Source organism: Melitaea cinxia, chromosome 15, assembly GCF_905220565.1.
Source record: "Melitaea cinxia chromosome 15, ilMelCinx1.1, whole genome shotgun sequence".
In the NCBI taxonomy this organism is placed as follows: Eukaryota; Metazoa; Arthropoda; class Insecta; order Lepidoptera; family Nymphalidae; genus Melitaea; species Melitaea cinxia.
In genome coordinates this window covers 15,907,177-15,930,651 of record NC_059408.1, presented here as the reverse complement: position 1 = coordinate 15,930,651, position 23,475 = coordinate 15,907,177, and the positions used below count along the sequence as shown (strand labels likewise).

General features: G+C 37.0%; 2 protein-coding genes and 1 long non-coding RNA gene across 3 annotated transcripts; 1 reads left to right on the top strand and 2 right to left on the bottom strand.

Annotated features, from left to right (window-relative positions):
* Nucleotides 1-4,373: 4,373 nt before the first annotated feature.
* LOC123660231 (calexcitin-2-like) lies at nt 4,374-5,005 on the bottom strand. Its single transcript, XM_045595331.1, has one exon. The coding sequence runs from the start codon at nt 5,003-5,005 to the stop codon at nt 4,457-4,459; it is 549 nt and encodes a 182-aa protein (XP_045451287.1). The 3' UTR covers nt 4,374-4,456.
* A 2,573-nt stretch (nt 5,006-7,578) lies between these two features.
* On the top strand, nt 7,579-22,797 carry LOC123660237. Its single transcript, XR_006744144.1, has 3 exons — nt 7,579-7,592; nt 18,443-18,447; nt 22,661-22,797. It is a non-coding gene; the product is annotated as an uncharacterized LOC123660237 (long non-coding RNA).
* LOC123660229 (sarcoplasmic calcium-binding proteins I, III, and IV-like) lies at nt 10,348-11,087 on the bottom strand. The gene has a single exon (XM_045595329.1). It carries the CDS (start codon nt 11,085-11,087, stop codon nt 10,536-10,538), a length of 552 nt encoding a protein of 183 aa, XP_045451285.1. The 3' UTR covers nt 10,348-10,535.
* Nucleotides 22,798-23,475: the final 678 nt, after the last annotated feature.

The following is a 23,475-nucleotide window of genomic DNA, read 5'->3' as shown; positions in this document are numbered from 1 at the left end:
TGGTCCTCTGCAGCAGAGAAGTTGACGGTACGAAAGCAACTAAACTCACTGCAGAGAGGATTTGCTCTGAAAATGTGCAGGGCGTACAGAACGGTGTCGCTTACATCGGCACTAGTCCTCTCAGGTTTGCTCCCGTTAGACCTTCGTGTTCGAGAGGCGGCCATACTATTTGAGACCAAAAAGGGTTACAGCACGGACCTTCTTCCACCGGGAAGAGAGCTGGAGCGCAAGGTGGGACCAATGCAAAACCCCCACCCTTCTCTACTCATGACAACGGAGTACGAGCGCTTAGAGAGTCTGAACCCCGAAGTCCTTGAGGAACACAGCATCGTCGGGCCTCTTATCTTTACCGACGGAAGCAAAATAGAGGGTAAAGTTGGAGCCGCCCTCACATGTTGGGACCAAGACAGGGAAGTAAGATACTCCACTTTCCGGTTAGAGCCGCACAACACTGTCTTTCAATCCGAGATGTACGCACTCTTCAGAGCAGTGGAAATAGCAAAAACCTCAAAGTCACGCTCCATCAACATCTTGAGCGACTCGAGGTCATCTTTGGATCTGCTGAGGAGCCCCTCAGTGACTCACCCTCTGGCCGTGGAAATGAAGAGTCGAATCAGACAGCTCCGGGAGGAAAATAAGACAGTGCGGTTCTTTTGGTTGAGGGCCCATGTTGGAACACCGGGCAATGAGAGAGCGGACGAGCTGGCCAAAAGGGCGGCTTTAACAAAAAATACGGCACCTGACTACGACAGAGTACCAATCTCGTATGTCAGAAGGCAGATCCGGGAAGCGACTGTCAGGGTCTGGCAGGATAGATACAATTCTTCGAAGACTGGCTCGGTCACGAAAATATTCCTACCGGATGTAAAGACCGCTTACAGACTGGTAAGGAAATCGGCACCAACATCTGTCGACACGCAAATTCTGACCGGCCACGGAGGATTTGCGGCGTATCTTCACAGATTCCACCTCACTGACAGTCCCTCGTGTATCTGCGACCCGAATTGTGAGGAGACAGTTCTGCATATTATACTGAATTGCCCGAGGTTCAGTAAGGAAAGGCTGGATCTGGAACTCAAACTCCAGATTAAACTGGACCAGCCATCGCTCCATACCATCCTGGAGAGCGAGGCCAGCAGAACGTCCTTCCTCACATTCGCGAGAAAGGCCGTCAATACAGCCGCAAAGAGGAACAGCACGCTTTCTCCATCACCGGCTTTAACACCTGCGCAGAGTGCCAACACCGTCGTTCATACAACACACACTCAGATACACTACACACAAGCACAAATAGAGCAAAAGCGTGTCCAACAAGCCGCTCAGCGAGATAACACAACAGCTCCGCGGATGTCTCCTGGCCGCACCCTTCTGGGCCAAATAACTAGGACCATGTCTTCCTCACTCCAGGACCTGTTCAGGAATAGAGCCAACCAAAACGCACCTCCGCAGCCGACTCAGAGCAGGATGACACAATCCTCGCCCAGTGAAGTGAATGGAAGTGGAGAAGTTGGTATTAGGACCAGATGCGTGGCTCTATTCATGGACAGCGAAGTGGAGAGGATGGGGATAAGCTTCTGTCGCTCCGAAGAACTCAATCGGCTGGCGATTTCACCGGGACTCGCCTTATTGATAAACGGTAGCACTCAAAAGACAAGCATAAGGCGCACAAAAATCACAGCGCTAGCGCAAGAGCAGGAGGGCGACTCGACCTATCGTTTGTTGCGGTTAAAAAACAAAGAGATCGCACTCTTCGAATGGGGAGAGACGTCCGCCTTCGCGCAGTCCAGCTTGTGGCTACAGCGGATGAGCGAGATCCCCGGGGGAATCCCCGGAAGAATCAGTGTTGATTCGATGAGAGTCGGCTATGATAGAGGCGACGTATCAGATAGGTACGGTTGCCTAATGGCCTCCAAGAACAGTGAGGTCATTGTCTACGAAGACAGGGGGGAGGACCTTGGTTACTTAAGACCAAAATCAAAATCACCTTCACCCTCTGCATCGCCGGCTCTCGGGGAAGCCGCACCGAGCGACTCGGAGCGCCTACAACTAAAGGTCGAGGCCCAGAAGGTGGAACAACGTAGGGCAACGGCCGCACCCAAATCTAAGCCGAGCTCGATGTCATTGGCGACATTTATCCAGGCAACCATCTCCCCGAAGCAAAGTAAGCTTCCCCATCACCCCTCTCCCAAAAAGGCTGGACAGGGAGAGCGACTATCGGAGGCGCTGAGCAGGTTCACCAAAGACAATAGTCCGAGGCAACCAGCGGCGTCACCGGCCGCTCGAACTAGGGCCGATATGGGACAAGTATCACCACCGAGACTTCGACCGGCGTCCACACCGCTTCAACACGCGGAAAATGCCCTAATCGAGTTCCTGGCCATTATTAAGGCAAACCGCGAGGTAAGCTTGGCCACCTGCAAAAAGATCATGCAGGCCTACCAGTACGATCACCAAAGATTACTGGAGGTGGAACTCGAAGAAGCCGAAGCAGCCATATACAACAGTGATACCCGACAAATACTCAAGGGCAAGATGTCGGGTAGGTATATGGCCGCATATAACATCACAGCAGGCTTCGTGAGCGCGGTCGAGTCTGAGGGTAATGACGAGGAATCACAAACCTTTGAAACACCCGAAGGGGACCCGGTGGTGGTAGTGGCGAGATGCACGAAAGTAATGCTGGGCGACCGGATGCTACGGATGGCAAAAACCATCACGGGCGACCGGGCCGAAGCCGGCTTACCGTACGTGACCTGGGAACTACCATCACTGGAGTGGATAAACGGGGTACCAGGATGCGGCAAGACAACCCGAATAGTCAGGGACTTCGATGGGGACACGGAAGTCGTGATTACGACCACAGTCGAGGCGGCTAAAGATCTAAAAGAAAAACTGGTGCACCGCTATGGCAACAAGGTCAAGCAAAGGGTACGTACTATGGCCTCCGTTCTGGTAAATGGCTTCCGTGAGGGTTTAAAAATCAACCGCCTAACGGTGGACGAAGCCCTCATGAACCATTTCGGAGCCATAGTAATGGCCGCCCGACTATCGGGAGCTGAGAAGGTAGTCCTCATCGGAGACATAAACCAACTGCCGTACATCGACAGGGATAACCTGTTCGAAATGCGGTATTGTAGACCAACCCTTATAACGACTATTTCGTGCGAGTTGTCGTGCACGCATCGTAACCCCAAAGATGTCGCCTTTGCCATCAGTGAGGTTTACAAGTCCGTGTACAGCTCAAGCACAAAGATCCGATCTTTGCGAGTGGAGAGTCTCACAGGCGCGCGCATTCCTGTAGGAAGGGACCGAACCCTGTACCTGGTATTTACGCAAGAGGAGAAGAGATTGCTGACTGACCAGGGATACGGGTCCGGTGAGGGATCGCGCGTCTTAACCATTCATGAGGCGCAGGGCCAGACCTATGAGGACGTCATCGTCCTCCAGACAAATACAAGGAGGCTCAAGATCCACGACAGCGTTTCGCACGCTGTAGTCGCGGTGACTAGACACACCAACACCTGTGTCTATTACACCGACGACCGTGACGACGCAATTGGTCGCTTTGTGGCGAGGGCAGCGGAGATGACGGACAAGAAAATCCTTGAGCATAGTCTCGAGATGGCCATTCACCATAGAGATGCTGCCGTCATTGAGAATGTGCTCAAAATGTTGAAAAATGTAGAGGTGTGAAGACATTATTGTATTGTAAGTATAAATTATGCGTAGATAAAAGTGTAAAGTAAGTAATATAAATAATAAAATTGAATGTAATAGTATAGGAATAGGATAATGCAATTGTAATGATAAGGCTTTATATATTTACTTAATAAGATAGGATTAGTCATATAATATATTAATAAAAAAAAAATTTAAAAAAAAAAAATTAAATTTAAATGGACAAAACGATTCCTAACCACAAAAAAAAAAGTACTTAACTACTAACAATAACATAGGTTAAGTGTACATTGTAAGTAGCAAATAAGTGTACATATATTGTAGTTAGAAAATAAGTGTACATATATTTTAGTTAGCAAATAAGTGTAAATATAATAAAAATAATTAGTATATAAGAATATAAAATAAGCAATATGTAGAATAGTCTTGGTCAGTGGACTCGCGTCGACTTTTAGAAATTTGAAATTTTAAGACTAGTTATTAAGGCTTCTAGATTCTAAGTTGCGGTGAAGTACCGATGCATGTTAAAAAAAAAAAAAATAATAACAATATATGGAATAACAAAAGCACGGGCATAATAAGCCTGTGGATATATCACATAACTAAAAAAAAAAAAAAAAAAAAAAAAAATAGGTATTATTTATGTGAAACAGGGCTATATTATTAACTGTAACAATAAAAAAAATAACAAAACAGATACTTAAAAAATGTTTATTAAAAAATATATCATACAATAAATAAACGCATCATAATTTCACATGCACAACAAAATTCAAAATTAGAAGCTTAGGTTACCGAAGATGAAGTTTCCAGGAGCTTCGGGGTCTTCAGACGTGAAGAACTCCTTCCAGCGCTGTTCGAAATCTTCCCACGATATACTATCCTTACCATTGGAAGCCTTGTCGAAAGCTACATTCGCGTCATCCTTTGATAATCCAAAAGATGAATGTACTGAGACGAATTCATCGCGGTCAATGGCACCATCATTGCTGGCGTCCTGGATGGTGAAGATAGCCTTGCAGTAGTACGCCTGCCAGTCCACAGGCGAGGACTCTTTGCCATAGTCTTCCCACAGCTTGATCCACTCATCTGGGCTGATTTCGCCATCTTTGTTCAAGTCAGCCTTCAGTTGCATACCATTCCAAATTTCAAGCATGGTCTTCTCGGCCAGTTTGTACATATCATCACCAGGAGCCCATCCCTTCGCTTTGCCGATTCTCTGAATGCTCAGCTCAAAGTCCTTCTTCGTTACGGTACCGCTGCCGTCAGCGTCGAAGAAGATCTTGAAAACGTACAACAGTTTCTTCTTTCTGAATTCGGACACCATTTTGTTTTCTTCGGTTATGACTGGCCGGTACTAAACGTTACTATCTTGTGGATTGATATTTATACCATTTTTAAATCTACGATTAAAGATAGCCATAATCTATTATAGCGCATTATGATATAATAGTCGCGACTTTATCAAATGCAGTCCAAAAATCATCTATAATGAGTAATAAAACAAAAAATGTTCCCATTTCTACCAAATTCACGATAAATTATTTAGAATTCACACAATTATTAAAAAATAACATTCAAGTTTTTATTTTACTAAACAGCTCCCCATACTATTAAATATAATAATTATATTTAAAAAATACTGATATAATCTCTAATCTGACCTAATTGTTGGATCCTAAGCGATCGATCACTACTAATGACACGTTATATAACGTGATTTGAAACATATTTATGTAATAAGTATTACACATTACTCCATTAAAAAAAAATTAATTGGACTTAAATTGTATGTTTCATATAATAAAACATACATGATATTACATGATATGTTAACTGTAAAATTATTTAAAAAAAAATAAATACTCAGACTCACACTATGAAGGGTCTATATAAATGTCTGTCTGTCATGAGCAGCAATAGAACTGTTAGCTCTACGGCCAGTTACCGTGATTTTAATAATATTCTGATAGATATAAAAATTCAACTAAGCTAACTTGATATTTTAGTCTTCGCCAAGGTTGGAATTTAAATATCAAATTATAAAATTGAAATCAAAAATTAAACCTAACCTAAAACATTCGGTAAATTTACAATTATCACATTTTCATTAATCACAAACGTTACTCTTCTTTCTATCTTTGATAATACGTTGACGATAATTACGGATAAGAAATGCATATCATTCTTTAATACACCAAATGTACACAAGAGTACATTAAAAAAACAGTTGAAACTAGACCGACAAAAATTCCACTTAAAATGCTTTATATCATATTAGCTGACCCGGCAAACTCTGTACCACCATTTTTTTTTTTGTGAAGATGTCTACTGCTTTTTAAATTTTGTTGAAGTTATAAACGATGAGAGTAAATTTTTACGATGCGCGCGCACACCACAACAACAACGTCACAAAAAACCGACACCCTTAGTTAGTTAGTCAACGAAGAAGTCAGCAACGTGAAGTTAGCTAGCCAACGAAGTATAACTTCTTACGAGCGTATATAAATACACACACACTTTTTTACACAATCTCTCACACTTTTTTCCTGGTATAAACCAACACAAAAGAAATAATTATCCAATTTGATGTAGTCGTTCAAAAACTATGCACGTAACATACATTTCGGTGGCAATTTATATTATAAAAAAAACTAGCTGTTCCCCTCAGTATCGGCCGCGTTAAATTTAAGAAATAAAAAACATTCCAAAACATTTTTAAACCATTACAGTGACTTACAGAGGCGGGCGGGACGCGGCGTTACATTTGATCTTACATTATCTCCTAAATTATGCGTCCAAATTAAATGCTATAAAGACAAAGTTTATATTCATAAGATTACCTTGTTGATGAAATATTTTTCATTCGTAAGGATTCACGTGCTTGTTTAATAATAATGCAATAAAATCACCTTTTAATTTTTTTTTGATCATTAATTCGTCGCCGAGTTTTTTTTTTAAACTATATCTTGACAATTTTGTTCAAAAAAATCCTTGTGGTGAATAACGTTCTCACGATTACAATTAACCACAAATTAATATCTATAAAACCACCTTCGCAAATATACCCTTTAGTAAATTTCATCATCATCATTTCAGCCCATCGCAGTCTACTGTTGGACATAGGCATCCACAATTTCGCGCCAAAAATCGCGTCAACTCATGTGTGTTGCCCATAGGCTCCACGCTGGGCAGGCGGGTTGGTGACCGCAGGGCTGACTTTGTCGCACCGAAGATGCTGCTGCCCGTCTTTGGCCTGTGTGTGTGTGTGTGTTCAAAGCCAGCATTGGATGGTTATCCCGCTATCGGTCAAGTTCCAAGGTGGTAGTGGAACTGTGTTATCCCTTAGTCGCCTCTTACGACACCCACGGGAAGAGAGGGGGTGGCTATATTCTTTACCTACCCTTAATAAATAAAATAAATAACTTTAAATAACTTTGAGAGATAGGCATATACTGGCGCGGACTTTTTCTTACAACTTTTAATGGCAATCAATGCCGTCATATTTGTGTAGGTATGATCGTTTAGGCAGCGTAAACATGCAAGCTCACAAAAAAGAATATTTTTTCCCGTTTTCATAACATGATTTCGTGATATTACATAGCCTGTAGGCGTCCTCGGTGAAAGGTCTATTCAACATGTAAAGAATATTTCAATTCGAACTGGGAGTTGACAAAAATATTATGTACAGATTTTCTACCAAGATTTACTTCGAAGTGCCGACGACCTACTTGAACTTCACGCTAATATTATGTGCAGGGGATTCTAAAGGCGTTGAATCGGTATCGCGTAATAGAATCCATAAGCGGTAAGCACCCATACGGTGTCTCGAGCGAGCGTCCTGACAGATAGAGCGCATCCGTCATGGTCGTCCGCACGCCCACCATCAGGGATCTATAATTATTTTGGATATGGTATTAAATATAATACATTTATTGATTTTATGTCATTTTACCGAAATCATAATAAATCAATATTAATTAATATTACCGGTTATTTTGACAGGAATCTATATCCTAAATTAGTTGACAGTTAAATCGAATCAATTAGCTCAAATAATGGTTAAATTAATAATAATAATGATAATAACAAAAGTAAATAATAAAACTAAAAGTTTGTTTATAGAATAATGAAACCATTATTTTTCAACTGAGGTAGGGCACAGCAGGAATTTCCTGCTCAAAATATGGAGCAGCCCGACTGGGGTAGTACCTCGACCTTTGTCACGGTTCCCCTGGTCTATTAAGGAAGTAAATAAAACCAGGGTACCATGAACTAAAAAAAAATTTATTAGATTAATTAACCCGGTGAGGTAGAAAATAAAAAATGTACGTATATGGGCGGGGTCGAGCACTCAATTCACACAAGCTCCAAATGCAGTTCGGCTCAGGTACTCTCCTGGTTCGCCGTGCAGGTGATATTCCCGGGAGCCGCGTGACAGGATTCCGCTATCGACCGGGGGCGGCAGGAACAGGTAGTTCAAGACCCGGCGGAGTGCACTCTCGTCGTTGGGGTCAGGTGGAAACGTCGAAATTGGTGACCCAAACGTCGTACCCCAGTTTGGGGGCGATAAACACTGACACTATAATATTTGTTAAATCGAGACAACGCTAAGCAAGGATCAGACAATTTTATAAAGTACGGTTACGATGCTTAAATATATATTAGCCACCGTATAGAGACCGTAATAAAAGGTGTGATGTGCGTTAACTATTTCTTCAGACAAAATTCCAAAAATGAATGACGCGGCGGCGACCAGTACTGCCGTTTTTATAAGCAGAGACAAAAGATTCATTTGAATTTTTGAAAAAAAAGATAAAATGTTGCCCGCGCAAATATATAAATGCCGGTTGATGAATTTATATACTTGTTTGTAGAAAAAAAAAAATAATTTATGATAAAATAGTGTATCATAAATTACTGTAGATTTTCATTTCATTTAATTATAATAAACTAATGTTTTTTTTTTTTTTTAAAGAAAAATCATTTCCCGTATTAAAATATTAAATTTAAACATTTCAATTTAGCAGCACAAATAATGTACGTATAACGTTACACCTTACAGAAGATCACAGCAAAATAATACTGTTTTCAACTTTTCAAGCAGTATTGTGTTCCTGTTGGTGAGTAAGGTGACCAGAGCTCCTGGGGATCTCATTGGGGATTGGGTCGGCAACGCGCTTGCGATGCTTCTGGTGTTGCAGGCGTCTATAAGCTACGGTAATCGCTTACCATCAGGTGAGCCGTACGCTTGTTTGTCGACCTAGTGCCATAAAAAAAATGATTTTTTTACGATTTCGAATTAAAGATTACACAGACGATTATGAGAAATAGAAAAAAAACTGTTAATCTGTTTAATCATTAAATATATCACAAATATCAATCAATAGATAATTTATTGTATGATAAAGCATAAAAACTAAACGATCTATATTTATTGTAGTACTTGAATTACGACTGAGACATGTTTCTTACATCTGAACTCAAGACTAATGCGATAAAAGAGTGTTGTAATGGCGATGGAGGGAGGGAAGACGGCACGCCACTCATTTGCCAAATTGTCTGGGATTATAGATTTTTTTATCGTTCAGTGCAATGTGCCCTAATGCATTTTGCGACCACTCTATAAAATCATGAAGCCTGCGTTTAATGGCGGCGATAGTGCACTTCAATTTCAAGTGTTTGCTCGGATTTTATTGAATAAATTTGATTAAGAAAGCATAATTATTACTTATTGAATATGCTTTTTTTATTAATACTAGAGTAAATAAACGTTTGTAATATTATTGACTAGCCCATTGGCGAGTTTGTAGTGACCTTGCTTACTGTGCCGCGGGTTGTAGGTTCGATTCCCGGATGAGTCTGGGTGTAAATAATATTTGTATTTATATGTGTATTATTTCTATGTATATTTATCAAAATATATATATATAGTTATAACAGTCGGCTGTTACCTGTAACACAAGCATTAAGTTGCCTACCATAGGAACAGAGGACCGTGTGTGTATTTTACATGATATTTATTTATTTATTATTATTAAATGTTACTAAGAATATTCTTGTCCATTTTATTGTCTAATTGTACTCGTATAGTTAAATGATCTTTTATGTTTGATATTACAAAATAAATAAATAAATAAATAAATATGTTTTTAAAATACCGCTAAAAAGACCAAAGTAATGTATAATGTATTGTTGTATTTTCATTTGGGTTATTAGCCATCTTTTATTGTTTAATAATTTTTTCACAGTATTTTCCTTTATTTATTGTACAGAGTATTTTCAAAGTAAGTAACATCATAATAATGTTTTATTTACTAATAACAGCTACGAAGTTTTATCTCGGAAAAATTGCAAGGGTTTTGTTATAAAGACGTGGGTACGCCGTGCTTCTAAAAAAATATTGACCTATTAAAAAAAAATGCTTACCCAACTGCCCCGTCTCGCGGTATAATTACCTTGTCTGCCCGATCCTAATTTACTAAGTTAATAATTGCAGGCAAGTTGAATGTACTAAAAATATCTCCTATAAACTCTCGAAATATATTATCTGCAACCGTATGCCAAAAATTAAGGATTACTCGCCTTAAAAGAGTTAAAAAAATCGTCATACATCTAACAAATATAACAAATGATTTACAAAAATTATGTTATTAGTAAAAATCAATTTATATTGTATATATTTTATTGCAACAACTGACCATAGCTCCAGCTCAATTGAATTTTTAATATTAATACTTATATCTAAGGCCAAATGAGTTAATAATTTAAATATACGCAGTCAAATTTCACTTCCACTACCTTCACGTAATATTATAGCTAACATAATACAGGTCGTTATAAACTCTAACGAGAAATCAGAAGCTTGACTTTCCGAAGATGAAGTTTCCTGGTGCTTTCGGATCCTCAGTGGTGAAGTATTCCTTCCATAGTTCCTGGAATTCGGCCCAGGACACGTTAGCTTTTCCCTTGGACATGTTCCTAAAGGCAGCGAGAGCCTCATCCTTGTTCAATCCGAAAGAAGCGTAAACTGATGAGAATTCTTCTCCATCGATGGCCCCGTCACCACTAGCGTCTTCAAGTTGGAAGATGAATTTAGCGTAAAGGGATTGCCATTCAAGCGGGGCCGAAGGGTTCTTGGCATACTCGTCCCACATAGCGATCCATTCGTCTGTGGACACTTCACCGTCTTTATTAGCATCAGCACGACCCTGAAGACCGTCCCAAATTTTTAAAAGAGTGCTCTGCACTTCCTTGTACTTAGCGTCACCAGCCGCCCATCCTCTTAGCTTGGTGATATTCTCAATAGCCAATTCGAAATCCTTTTTGTCGATTGAGCCACTGGCGTTCCTGTCAAAGAATGACGTGAACACGTGAAGAAGCTTCTTCTTTCTGAAATCGGACACCATCTTTTTAGCGTGTGGAGCGTGATTTGAAGTAACAATGTCGGAGATGAGGTGGCAATCTCTTTTATAGTTGAACAGTCACTGCAGTCGAAGATAATTTTTATCAAAGCCTATAAGCCTTCGGGGGACAGGGGTGACGTTCATCATCACTATCGCCTTCCTATCTATCTGCATTGCAGCGTTTGTTTTCTTTGTGATTACATCATACAGATTAATTGTTTAACAGAGTTGGAAATAGACGTACTGTATATACGTTAGTATTTACTTGCAAATATAATGACAGTAAGTAACATTCTGTTTTATTTAATCTGTAACGTTTATTATTTGAATAAGTGTTATTGTCGTAACGGCATTAGCAGTGTTTAAATTTTGCATGTGCTCAAATTCGGTGATTTTTTAAGCTGTTAATACTTCAGGAAGGTCAAGTTTCTTTTTTTATTAAATAATGTTTACGTATAATGTAATCGTGTGTATGTGTGTGTTAATTATATATGTGTATCTTTTATTTATGTATTTTATAATATTATACGAGTATAACAATAACTCTGGTGTAATGGTGCGTGTAGTCACATAAAATACCGACGAGTAGCGGGTTCGATTAACGCTTTGGATATGATGGATATGATGTATGAGATGGGTATTTGCATTTGTATAAACGTTTTTGTTTTCGTTTTGGATATCTGTCCTTGTAGGTCTACCCACCGTGCCTCGGAGAGCACCTTAAGCCATCGGTCCCGGTTGTAGGGAACATATCTTCGTCGAATAGCTAACTTTAGGGTGTCGGTTTTATGTGACGGTGTACGCGCGCATCGTAAAAATTTACTCTCATCATTTTTCCCCAACACGTCAAAAAAACTATAACTTCCAAAATCATATACCTACATTTTATTTCATTGAGTTTTTCTTTGACGTCATATTTGCTAGTTATACTAAATGTGAGAGATTTAGAAAATTAGTGTTAAAGATCCATCTATCAAGCTGTTTCATTTTGCTTTATTCGTGCATTATGGTATTATTATTATTATTTTGTATTTTGCCAATAAGTGATGCAAGTGTGACTATCACTAATGCTCTTTACAAAATGTCATCCTAAATCTCAAGACAATGTATAAATCTAGGTGACTTTACCGTGATATGTTTTAACCAAAGTTTGTTTAAGAGTTAACATGACAGTTTCTAGAAAAAAAAATTATATATAATATATTATATATATTCACGAAAAAAATAGCGAAGAAGTTCGCCGAAATAGATAGCGATACCTCCTTTCTCAAATTAATCCGTTAATATCTTTTCATTAATGTTTACTTCTATTGTGTATTGTATAATATGTATAATATGTGTGATCTTTATAAGTAGCGGTGTGTATATGTATACAGTATATATATGTACCGTATATATATATATATATATATATAATATGATGTTATGGATATTATTTAATTAGTTTTTATTTTCAAGAATCTGTAAATTATCTACATTACTGCACTTTCTTAACCTATTATGTAACATTAGTTCTCACCATCACAGGTTGGCTGGAAGAGATCTCTTCTAGAGATAACGTCCACTGTCGCTAACTAAATTTGTATATTATTATACAAAAATTTTAAGTGCAATAAGGAATATATATAGTGAACGATATTTAAAATAATAAATGTAATATTTTATAAAATAATCTTGCTGTACGCCTGTCTAACCTCCTTCTCCTACATTAAGAAAGAGGCATATTCCCAACTAGGAAAATCACGGGCTGGAATCAGCCAGTCAATCGATCTATCTAAAGCCATAATTTTTCCACGTGGCGGTATATATGCCACTTACTTGATAATATGGTATTTATATTCAGTGCATATAGTTTTAAAGACTCGTACAAAATCCTCTGAAACAAAATTTGATAGTCATTAAAATAATTTCCACGTTTATACTGTATTTATAAGTCGTTTCAGAACAGAAACTCATAAAAATGGATCCTGGATCATATTAAAAATGTACAGATATTTTAGCAGTTACTTATAAAGTTTATCTCGCATATAAGCTACTGATATTACTTATAAACCATCGCTTTTGTTCACCTACATACGTTCCAAATAAGACAGCGAAACAAAAAAAAAATTAAATGTTTTATATTTTGAGTGCCGATAGAAAGCAAATAATAGTCCAACAGCATGTGCAACTGAGGTAGGGCACAGCAGGAATTTCCTGCTTAAAATATGGAGCAGCCCGACTGGGGTAGTACCTCGACCTTACAGAAGATCACAGCAAAATAATACTGTTTTCTAGCAGTATTGTGTTCCTGTTGGTGAGTAAGGTGACCAGAGCTCCTGGGGGGATTGGGTCGGCAACGCGCTTGCGATGCTTCTGGTGTTGCAGGCGTCTATAAGCTACGGTAATCGCTTACCATCAGGTGAGCCGTACGCTTGTTTGCCGACCTAGTGACATTAAAAAAAAATGTGCAGAAAATTACCCATGTACACAGACAAGATAAACAGATAATATAGTATGCGATCTATTTTTACCCATAAGTTTAATAAGTAAATATTACATCTAAATGAGCGCTGTTTCATTGAGAATACTATGACAGGGTTGTCTGCTAAAGTTCTGGTTTGAATGTTGGTTGGCGAATATAATGTAACCTGGCAAGGCATTTTTAGCCAATCCTTTCGCGATTTATTTTTAACATACTAAAGTAGATATAGAATAATTTTTATCTAACAAACGATAGAGACAGACAGATAAATACAGACAGAGATAGAACATATAACTCGACCTACTCTTATATAAGCAGTAGATGACTAAGTCCTAGACGAAAGATACAACACTATCTAAGTAATGTTAAAAATACATTTCAGACAATCATTTCAACTATCAGAATCGTGTCCGAATGATCAATCAATAGCTTCGTTCATTTTATTTTATTTTTAAGTTTAGTGACTCACTGTAAATGGCCAGTATTTTCCACGCATGAGATATACAGATATAATATATATTATATCTGATGTATATGAGATGTGATTTGTCTTTTATTTTCTCCTTTTTTTTCTTTTTTCTTAGTTTCTCTTTTCGTAAGAGTAATTGAAGCAAAATAATTATTATTGGAATTTTTGTCTGTATGTGTGTTTTCCTTTAGGTTTTGAGCAAAATCAAACCTGCTTGGACGTCATTGGATGCTATTTTTACGACTATACTGGGCTTAAAATCAGATATATGTTTCAACTTTGTATACCAGAGTGCAGTTATAACGTTATTAATAATTATAAGGAGATCGTAGCGAAGTTGCTCTGTGGACTTAGAGCGGGGTAAAGCTGGGTTCCGCTGTGTTGACAAGAGGTAGGAACAAGGTTTTATGTAAATTTACTGGCAATCGGCTTGGGCCTAAAACAAATGCTAAATAGTAATAGTTATCTTGTCTATGTACCTAAGTACAGACGACCGTGTGTATATGTTACCTAATTTTAATGTTACCTAAAATTCTAATTCATTTGATGTAATTTTCGTTTTGTACGAAATAGTACATACAATTTTGTATTCTTAAATTGTTTATATAATATCATATCAAAACTGTTACTTTCAGGATAAACACAATGAACAGTTGAAAAATAAATTTTTTAATCAGACAGTATAATTTTAGCATAATTCGCAATATTAAAATAAATAAATTTATCAACTCAATTATCTCTTTAAGATAATATAAGATAGGAGTGTTTCGTTACTCCCAAGAAACTTATCACTAACCACTCGTAGATAAATGTATGTGGTAATATTGATGGTATGCTTACCATACATAGTGATATTAACTAAAACTAAAAATATGATGGGCTTAGTAATCTTCAGTACATAGATGGCGTCATTATTGCTCTATTGTGATATAGCGATTATTTATAATCAGGAAATAATTAGTTTAGTCAAATATTTATATATTTTTTGTTAACAAGGCGAAATTATCAAATTTTCTGTCTATTACTGTTGCGTTAGCGCTTGTCATGTTCTGAGCGTTTGTGTTATATTTAGTTCGAAACAGGATTTGCGTAACAATCGCTTCAGCTTGTAATATCCCACTACTGGGCATAGGCCTCTTTCCCCGTGTAGGAGAAGGATCAGAGCTTAATCCACCACGCTGCTCCAATGCGGGTTGGCGGATATATCCTACTATGAGTGACGAGCGCTATCAGGTGTACATGATAACAACGGGGGCCGACGGCTTAAGGTGCTCTCCGAGGCACGGTGGGGAGACCCACAAGAATTACACAAACACCCAGACCACGGCAAACACCTGTATGGTCAGTACAAATGTTTGTCATGTGCGGGGATCGAACCCGCAACCGCCAGCGCAACAGGCACAATCCATGACTGTAACCGTTGCGCCAACGCAACAAATATAGTTTATTTATTTATTATAATGCGCCAACAAGGTAGACACTGATAAATTCACTATAATCATCAGCACAGGGTACAAACAATTGAGTGTTACCTCAATTATAGGCACATACAGCTTACATGAGAGTTTTTCATTACAAAAACATATCGAATTAAATCAATGGAAATTAAATTATTACAATTAATTTAAGAATAAAATAATCCAATTTAAATTAATTAACAAAACTAATAATCATACGCTAGAATTTAAATTAATAATTTAATATTATTATAATTGTGTTTGCTCGCAAACAAAAAAAACCGACTTCAATTACGTCTACAAGTAATAAACCGTAGGTTGATGAAAAAATAGTCAAGTAACTACGCGTTATCGAAGATTACTTACTCAAAATGTAATCATCAGATCTCGATCAAATTTTAATTTGACAACAAGACAAGCATTAACCACCGATTAAAACAAAAATCATCAAACTCGGTACAACCAGTAAAAAGTTATTGAGGTATAAAACAACGTAGGTCGACCAAAACATAGTCAAGTAAATACGCATTATTAGATATTACTCACTCACTTAACACATTTAAATAATATTGATTTTAATTAATTTATAGTAAAATTAAACCTACCACCAATTCCAAATTTAAATTATCCAGAAAAGAATGAGGAAGTTACTCCAAATTTGGTCTTATAAAGAACTGTTAAAAATACAGCTGATAAAGCGCACACAACGTTTTCATAATTATGATCATTTTTCTCGCAACATATTGTGCAAAGAGAGAAAAAGCCTAAATTAAAAAGTACATACATTTAAATACATCGTACTTCGCCTCAGGGACGCTAAGGAGGTTTTTGTTTCTTTCCCTTCGTCCGTCTGTGCGTTGATGTATTACTAGGGTGTGGGATCGGACGGCTTTGAACAAGGATTTTAGTGTGTTATAAGTACATATGAAATTGAATTTTTTATTTTGATTGTTCATTACGTATTTTACTTGATTTTGTATTTTTATCTACGTTGCCGGCACGATCCCCAATCCCTCTAGGAGCTCTGGTCACTTTACTCCCCAAAAGAAACACGACACTCCTTGAAAACAGTATTATTTAGCTGTGGTGTTCTGTAAGGTCAAGGTACCCCCAGACGGGCAGCTCCATATTTTGAACAGGAAATTTCCTTCTGTCCCCTACCTCAGTTAATCTAATTCATATCATAGTTGCTATTGAATAAATTTAAAGTTCGTATTGAGAAGAAGGTAAGGTTTATCCACCGAACCACAGTGCAGCAGCGTGGTGGATTAAGCTGCAAACCTTCTCCTATATGGAGATAGAGGATAATGCCCAGCAGTGGGAAGTTACAGGCTGAATCGTAAGATTTATAAGGATAACAAAGCATATTTTGAATTTGATTTAAAAAAACAGATACACACAACTTTCAAGCTTCATCTAAAAGCTTTTAAATTTAAGTTTGCAAATAGCAAATGAGCTTTTGACGACTTGAAGCAGATAATTAAAATTATTAGTACTGTCAATGTGATCGTTACTAAGCACATCGTAAACATAGAATTAAATGAAAATATTAATGAAAGGAACATATCCCGCAGAGGATATTAAACTAACTCCCGCGCCATTAAATACGCCATAAACGGCGATCGTTACACGAGCCTCATGAACTTATGTTATTACGACATTAGCCACTGTGGCTTTTACCAGAAAGCCTTTATTAAAACATATTATAATTTTCATAATTGTATTCTGTATTGTATGACGTACACGCTTACTCCTACGCTGAATACGTGTAGAGGTTAGATAGCATTGGTATTGACTTTTATTATTGAACCTAAGCTTTATCTTATTGACGACGCGTTGGCGCAGCGGTCACAGCGCTGGCTATTGTGCTAGCGGTCGCGGGTTCGATCCCGCACATGACGAAAATTTGTATTGGCCCTATAGATGTTTGTCGTGGTCTGGACATTTGTGTTTCTGTGTTGTGTGTGTGTTTCCGGCTGTACTGTGTGGCTACGGTACTAAAGAATATACTACTATACAATACTAACACAGTTCCGCTACCATATGAGTTCACGCTATTTTTGGCGTAAACTTGTGGAGGCCTATGTCCAGCAGTGGACTGTATAGGCTGTAATGATGCTGATGATGATGATGATGATGATGATGAAGATGATGATGATGATGATGATGTGTGTTTCCGGACCCCCGACACAAGAGAAAAACCTACTGACGGCTATAGTGTGTGAAGTGGTTATTTATAGCCTATGACTGATATTATATGACTACACCGTGTGGTGTCGGCCGAGTAGAATAGAACCACCCTCTTTCTTTCCGTGGGGGTCGTAAAAGGCGACTGAGGGATAAACCTGGCTCAAAATCATCAGGGTCCTGGAGAAGGAAAACTTCATTCGAAACCCGGAATGGGGTCTCCGTCAAGCATTCGTGGTATAGCTCTAAAATGCGAAAGACTCCTGCAGCCAAACTGGCTCCACACGTATCGACTCGTCGTTCCTGTGGGCCTAGCTAGTGAGGTCGAAAGGTTGGCGCAGAGCTTAGGCAACTCTGCGTTTTTCTGAAGAGTGTTCTAGGCACCGTAGTTCACCGTTCCCATTACCGTAGCTTATAGACGCCTGCAACACCAGAAGCATGAATTCCTGCTGTGCCCTACCTCAGTTAGAAGGGCAGTCAGGCAGGGTACAACAATAAATATCCTTCTTAAAATCTGGAGCTGCCCGACTGGGAAGTACCTAATCTTACAGACGATCACAGCTAAACAATACTTTTTCAAGTAGTGATGTGTTCCTGTTGTAAGTATAGTAGCTAAAACATCAGATGATGCACTCTCTTGACAGCAGGTGTGGAGTCAGCAAAGTGCTTTTATTGCAGGCCTCTGTGGGTCTACGGTAACCATTAGGTGGACCGTGCACCAATTTTGTTTTATTTTTATTTTGATATCTATCCTTGTGGGGCTTCCCGCCGTGCCTCGAAGATCACGTTAAGCTATCAGTTCCAATTGTGATCACATACACGTGATAGCGATCGGTACTCGCAGTATGGAATAAATACGCCAGCCCGCAGTGGAGCAAAATGGTGGATTAAGCTCCGATACTCCTACATGAAGAAAGAGGCCTATGCCTAGACCTTTTTTTTTGTTCGCGGAGTGAATTCGCAAAAGTTACTTTGTATATAATATGTTATGAGAAATGAATTTAATGTTTTTATATTGATTAATGTTACATTGTTTTTGTTTTTTATATTATTGTTTATGTCAGCTAATTCTTTTTTATATTGTAGTTAAACTTTTTTTTCTCCTTTTTCTTTTTGTCTCCTTTACTGTGTCTAATGAATTGGGTTATGCCTGTAATATTAGATTTGCAGTGAAATTTTAAAGGCAAAATCGATCGATAAAATAAAAAAATAATGAATAAATTGTAAGTATAACTACAAGAAACACTAAAAGAAAAACTAAAATTCATCCGAGCATTTAAATTTAATTACACCTATTTCTCTGTGGATAAGAAATTATACATTCGGCGTATGATAATAACTATAAACTAAGTTTTAACCGCTTTGTGATTTATCATCTGACATCCACAATTACTCTCCGGACATATATACGTGTTACGATGATATCATAACTCCTAAACCATGAATCAGTGTTATCTTGAAGCGGAAAAAACACTTACGCCCTTACAAGTTACGAGTATGTATGGCAGTTTGATTATTGTTTTATTACTGTTTCGCTAGTTGAGATACTCTTTTGTTTGACGTATCATTGGTTTAACAATTTTCATTGTTATATTTCTTTTAAAATATTTTTTTTTTTATATAACTGTCGGCAAACAAGCGTACGGCTCACCTGATCGTAAGCGATTACCGTAGCTTATAGACGCCTGCAACACCAGAAGCATCGCAAGCGCGTTGCCGACCCTATCCCCAATTGCTGGGAGCTCTGGTCACCTCACTCACCAACAGGAACACAATACTGCTTGTAAACAGTATTATTTAGCTGTGATCTTCTGTAAGGTCGAGGTACAGCCCCCTTCGGACTGCTCAATAGTTTGAGCAGGAAATTTTCTGCTGTGCCATACCTTAGTTAATTATTAAAAAGTTAATTTATGTTACGTCCTAATATATACCATTTTTTCTTTTCTATACTAAATAAATAATAACGACGTACATCAGATTTTTTTATGTTTATTATCTTCATATAGTAGAATAGAGTACTCATTTTATAGTAAGTAAAACTTATATACCTACACGTGTCTGTGTTACACGAAAAATATTTAAAACAACAATATTAGAAAAAATGAGTTAATTTTTAATCTATACTAACCTTTACCTTAAATATATTGTTAAACACTGTATAAAGGTACACTAAGTCGTCGTCATGGATAGATATAATATAGCATAAACAACAAGATGTTGCAGAATTAAAACTTTTTAAAATACTGTTAACCCGATCAAATGTGCCTCTACGTGTATTTGTGTGTGTGTGTGTGTGTGTGTGTGTGTGTGTGTGTGTGTGTGTGAAAGCGGACATTTGTGTGTGTCAAAAAACAAAAAAGTTAATTTAACACATTAACCATTCAACTGAACCAAATAGTTTATAGACATTCGAAGAAAAGAGAGGTTTGTATACACATTTTTATTTTTCAAGTACAGAACACTAAAACTAAATGAAACCTCACATCATACTCACACAAACCCCTAGAAGTGGAGACAAACATGCCTCGATATTGTGAATGCAACAAAACCTCAGAACAAGTCGCTTGCTTTTGATATTTTTCTCGATGCAGATCCCCGTCTAACTAGATACGACTTGTAACAATATTTTAATACTACAGTATTTATTTGAAATCAGAAATTAAATAATTCCTGAGTCATATTGCTCCAGATATTGAGATATCCCTGGTGTTCCCTATCTCAATGAAATTACTAAATAATAACTTAAATAAATCTTCGATATCTCTACCGACTCTTTATTAAAGAATAATAATGATATAAAACAATGAACTCCTAGCAAAATATATATATAATTAATAATAAATAATAATATGTACGATTTTATTTTTGTGTTTACCCACACATTAGGGATTCTAAACATTTTTTGAATATCATATCAAAAATTGACCGCTCCAGCGGGATTCGAATCCGCGTCTCCGACTGACCGTGTCGGCGCTCTAGCCAATTAAGCTATGGAACGATGTTTCCGCCAGAGCGAAATTCTTGATATGATGATTTTTATTTTCGGTTTTAAGCGAACCGTGGCGCCGTCTATAGTGAGTTCTTTTACAGAGACCCGTAACTATTCAAAGTTTCATATTACAATGAAAATCTTTTGACAGGAGACGACACCATGCTATTCTTAATATGTACGATTTTGTAAAACATAAATTATAATGAAGAATTCAAAATACAAATTCTTGACATCTCCAAAAAATATTTTTATAAACAAAATATAAACAAGAAATGAGGTTTCATTATTATTTCCATACAAATAGTCTATATACCTATGTGGATACGCCACAACTCTTTCTTGATTACATTCAAGATTTCTATATTGAAATCTTTTGCCCCGTAATCTTATTCAATAAGTAGTCTCTCTTATACCTATATCTAGACTTGGAAACCAATATACTTAGTCAATTAAGTACTTATGCTAATAAAAAAAGAAAACAGTCGCCTTGATTTATCAATAATTTCTTAAAGACATATCTAAAAATTATCTGTAAGTAGTCAATTGAGTTGAAAAAGATTTTCTGCTTCCGTTACTAATAAAGCGAAAGTCATATAATTATAATGATAAAAATTATATTTGATTAAATTGTAATAATCAAAATGATGAACCAACTTATAAAGAACACGTAATGACTTTGTGTAATCATTATCATGAAAATCGGCAAATGTTTATCATTAAATTATCTACTAACGTCATTTACGAAAGATCTAGAATCGCGACAGTCTTATTCATTAACGCAAGTCTATCACGCGATAGTGATAACTTTATCACGCTTCGATGACTATTATCACCTTATTACGAAGTTTTTATTCATGTAACAGACAAAAATATATGTAATAAACCTAAACAAACTAATTTTCTAATTAATTTTATTCGATTTCACTCCGACCTTTCTCGTAAGTACTTGGAGAAAGAGCCATCTATTTTAACCATCTATTTTACTTTCAACTGATAAAGCTTTTTACTGACTTATGTGTCTCTGAATCACAGAAGCCCGAAACGGGCCTGCCTAAACCCTTGTCACATCCAGCAAAACATTATTCAATGGATGTATTATTTTTAATACCGCACAATACGCCGCTGTGAGACGACCTCGTTACATACGGCTAATCCGCTGGCCGGCGCTGCACCGCCCGCACAGGCGTACGTCTTACGCGCTCATTGTACTGCGATCGTATTCACATTTATTTCTTTATACAGACATCGGAGTGAGCGTATTTCTCTTTCATGAACTTTACATATGATCAAAGTTATATATTTTTCATTTTGTTGTATTTTTACTTTATTTTCATTCGAATATGTTAGATTGCATGACTTGAAAGGATTGAATGGAAACCGTCAGGCAGGTCTTTGTGAAAGAAATTTTATTTAGAGAAATGTTGAAACTTACTCTATCATGTTATGTTGCTACATACTCATGCCCTAGATTTTTTTCATTTTTACGTCAAGTGAACGATGACGAAAGTGTTACAAAAAGTGTGATCAGTTTGGGATCAACTGGTAAAAATATTTTCGTTGAGATAGTCTGTCTAGTAGACTGAGAAATATTGAGACTAGATAGTATTTAATAATTCCTTTACAATTTAAATTTTCATCAATGATGCATCCAACTGAAACAGTATTTTGAATTTTATTCTGATTGACAGTTCAGCGTGTAACAAAAGTTGATGACATAGGAATGCATATGTATGTCCTCAAAATCTATACATATAATAAAATGGTAGGAAAGTCAAAACTGTACATTGAATATTTTTTTAAAAGAATACTTGGGGTGTGATCTACAATCGATACCGAAGCCAAAAATATAAGTTTTTAGAATTTTTGTCTGTTTGTCTGTATGTATGTCCGGGATAAACTCAAAAAGTACCGCATGAATTTACTTCAAATTTGGCACGAATATTATTAAGAAGTCGGGTCAACATATAGGCGACGTATTATCATGCTTCAACGGCTCGTTCCCGGTAGGTGATAACCTACCGGGAACGAGCAGTGAACCTTTATTTCCTCTACGCATTCTGTAAAAACGTGTAATCTTACGATGCATATTTGAATGTTGTTGTTATCATGTTAATAACCATGCTATATAAGCTAGCTTCACACTATAAAAATCACGCAATATAAGTAACTAAGCCGATAAACATTATTTTAAAGCAGCGCCATCTATGAGATGTTTCTGTAGATATGAAATGTAAAGAAGAAACGGGTAAATGAATGTTATTTTAAAATATATAATCGTAGCAATTTTTGTGCTGTATAGCGTTCACGCAGACGACGTCGCAGGCAGCAGCTAGTACTTATATAAAATGTTTTGATATATTTTAAAAATATAATTTTTAAATAAAAGTATAATATATTGATTTTGATAAAGATTGAGCTTAACTAATTTATACCTATGTTGAGATTAACAATGACGTAAGTATTATCAATGCAACGCATCATAATCGTACAGTGCATATCAAAGACTGATTGATTGACTTTGATAAATAAAGTTGATATTAACTCTTACAACTGACAAAAAAGTTTTATATAATATTTAAAGTATTAAATCGACCGCTTAAATTAGTCGAAATCAAATTCAAAAATAACATTATTCGAATAGGCTGCAACAGCACCTTCGTTTTACAAATTAAAATTTTAAAGTGATTATTATTTTTGAAAGCACAGATTAAATATTATTTTCAAAAAAGTAATTTCAGAGTTACTTGCCGATTCTCCTCTGCAGAATCTACATTCCGAATCGGTGGTAGCTTCACTTTTAAAAATAATAATCACTCAAAAAT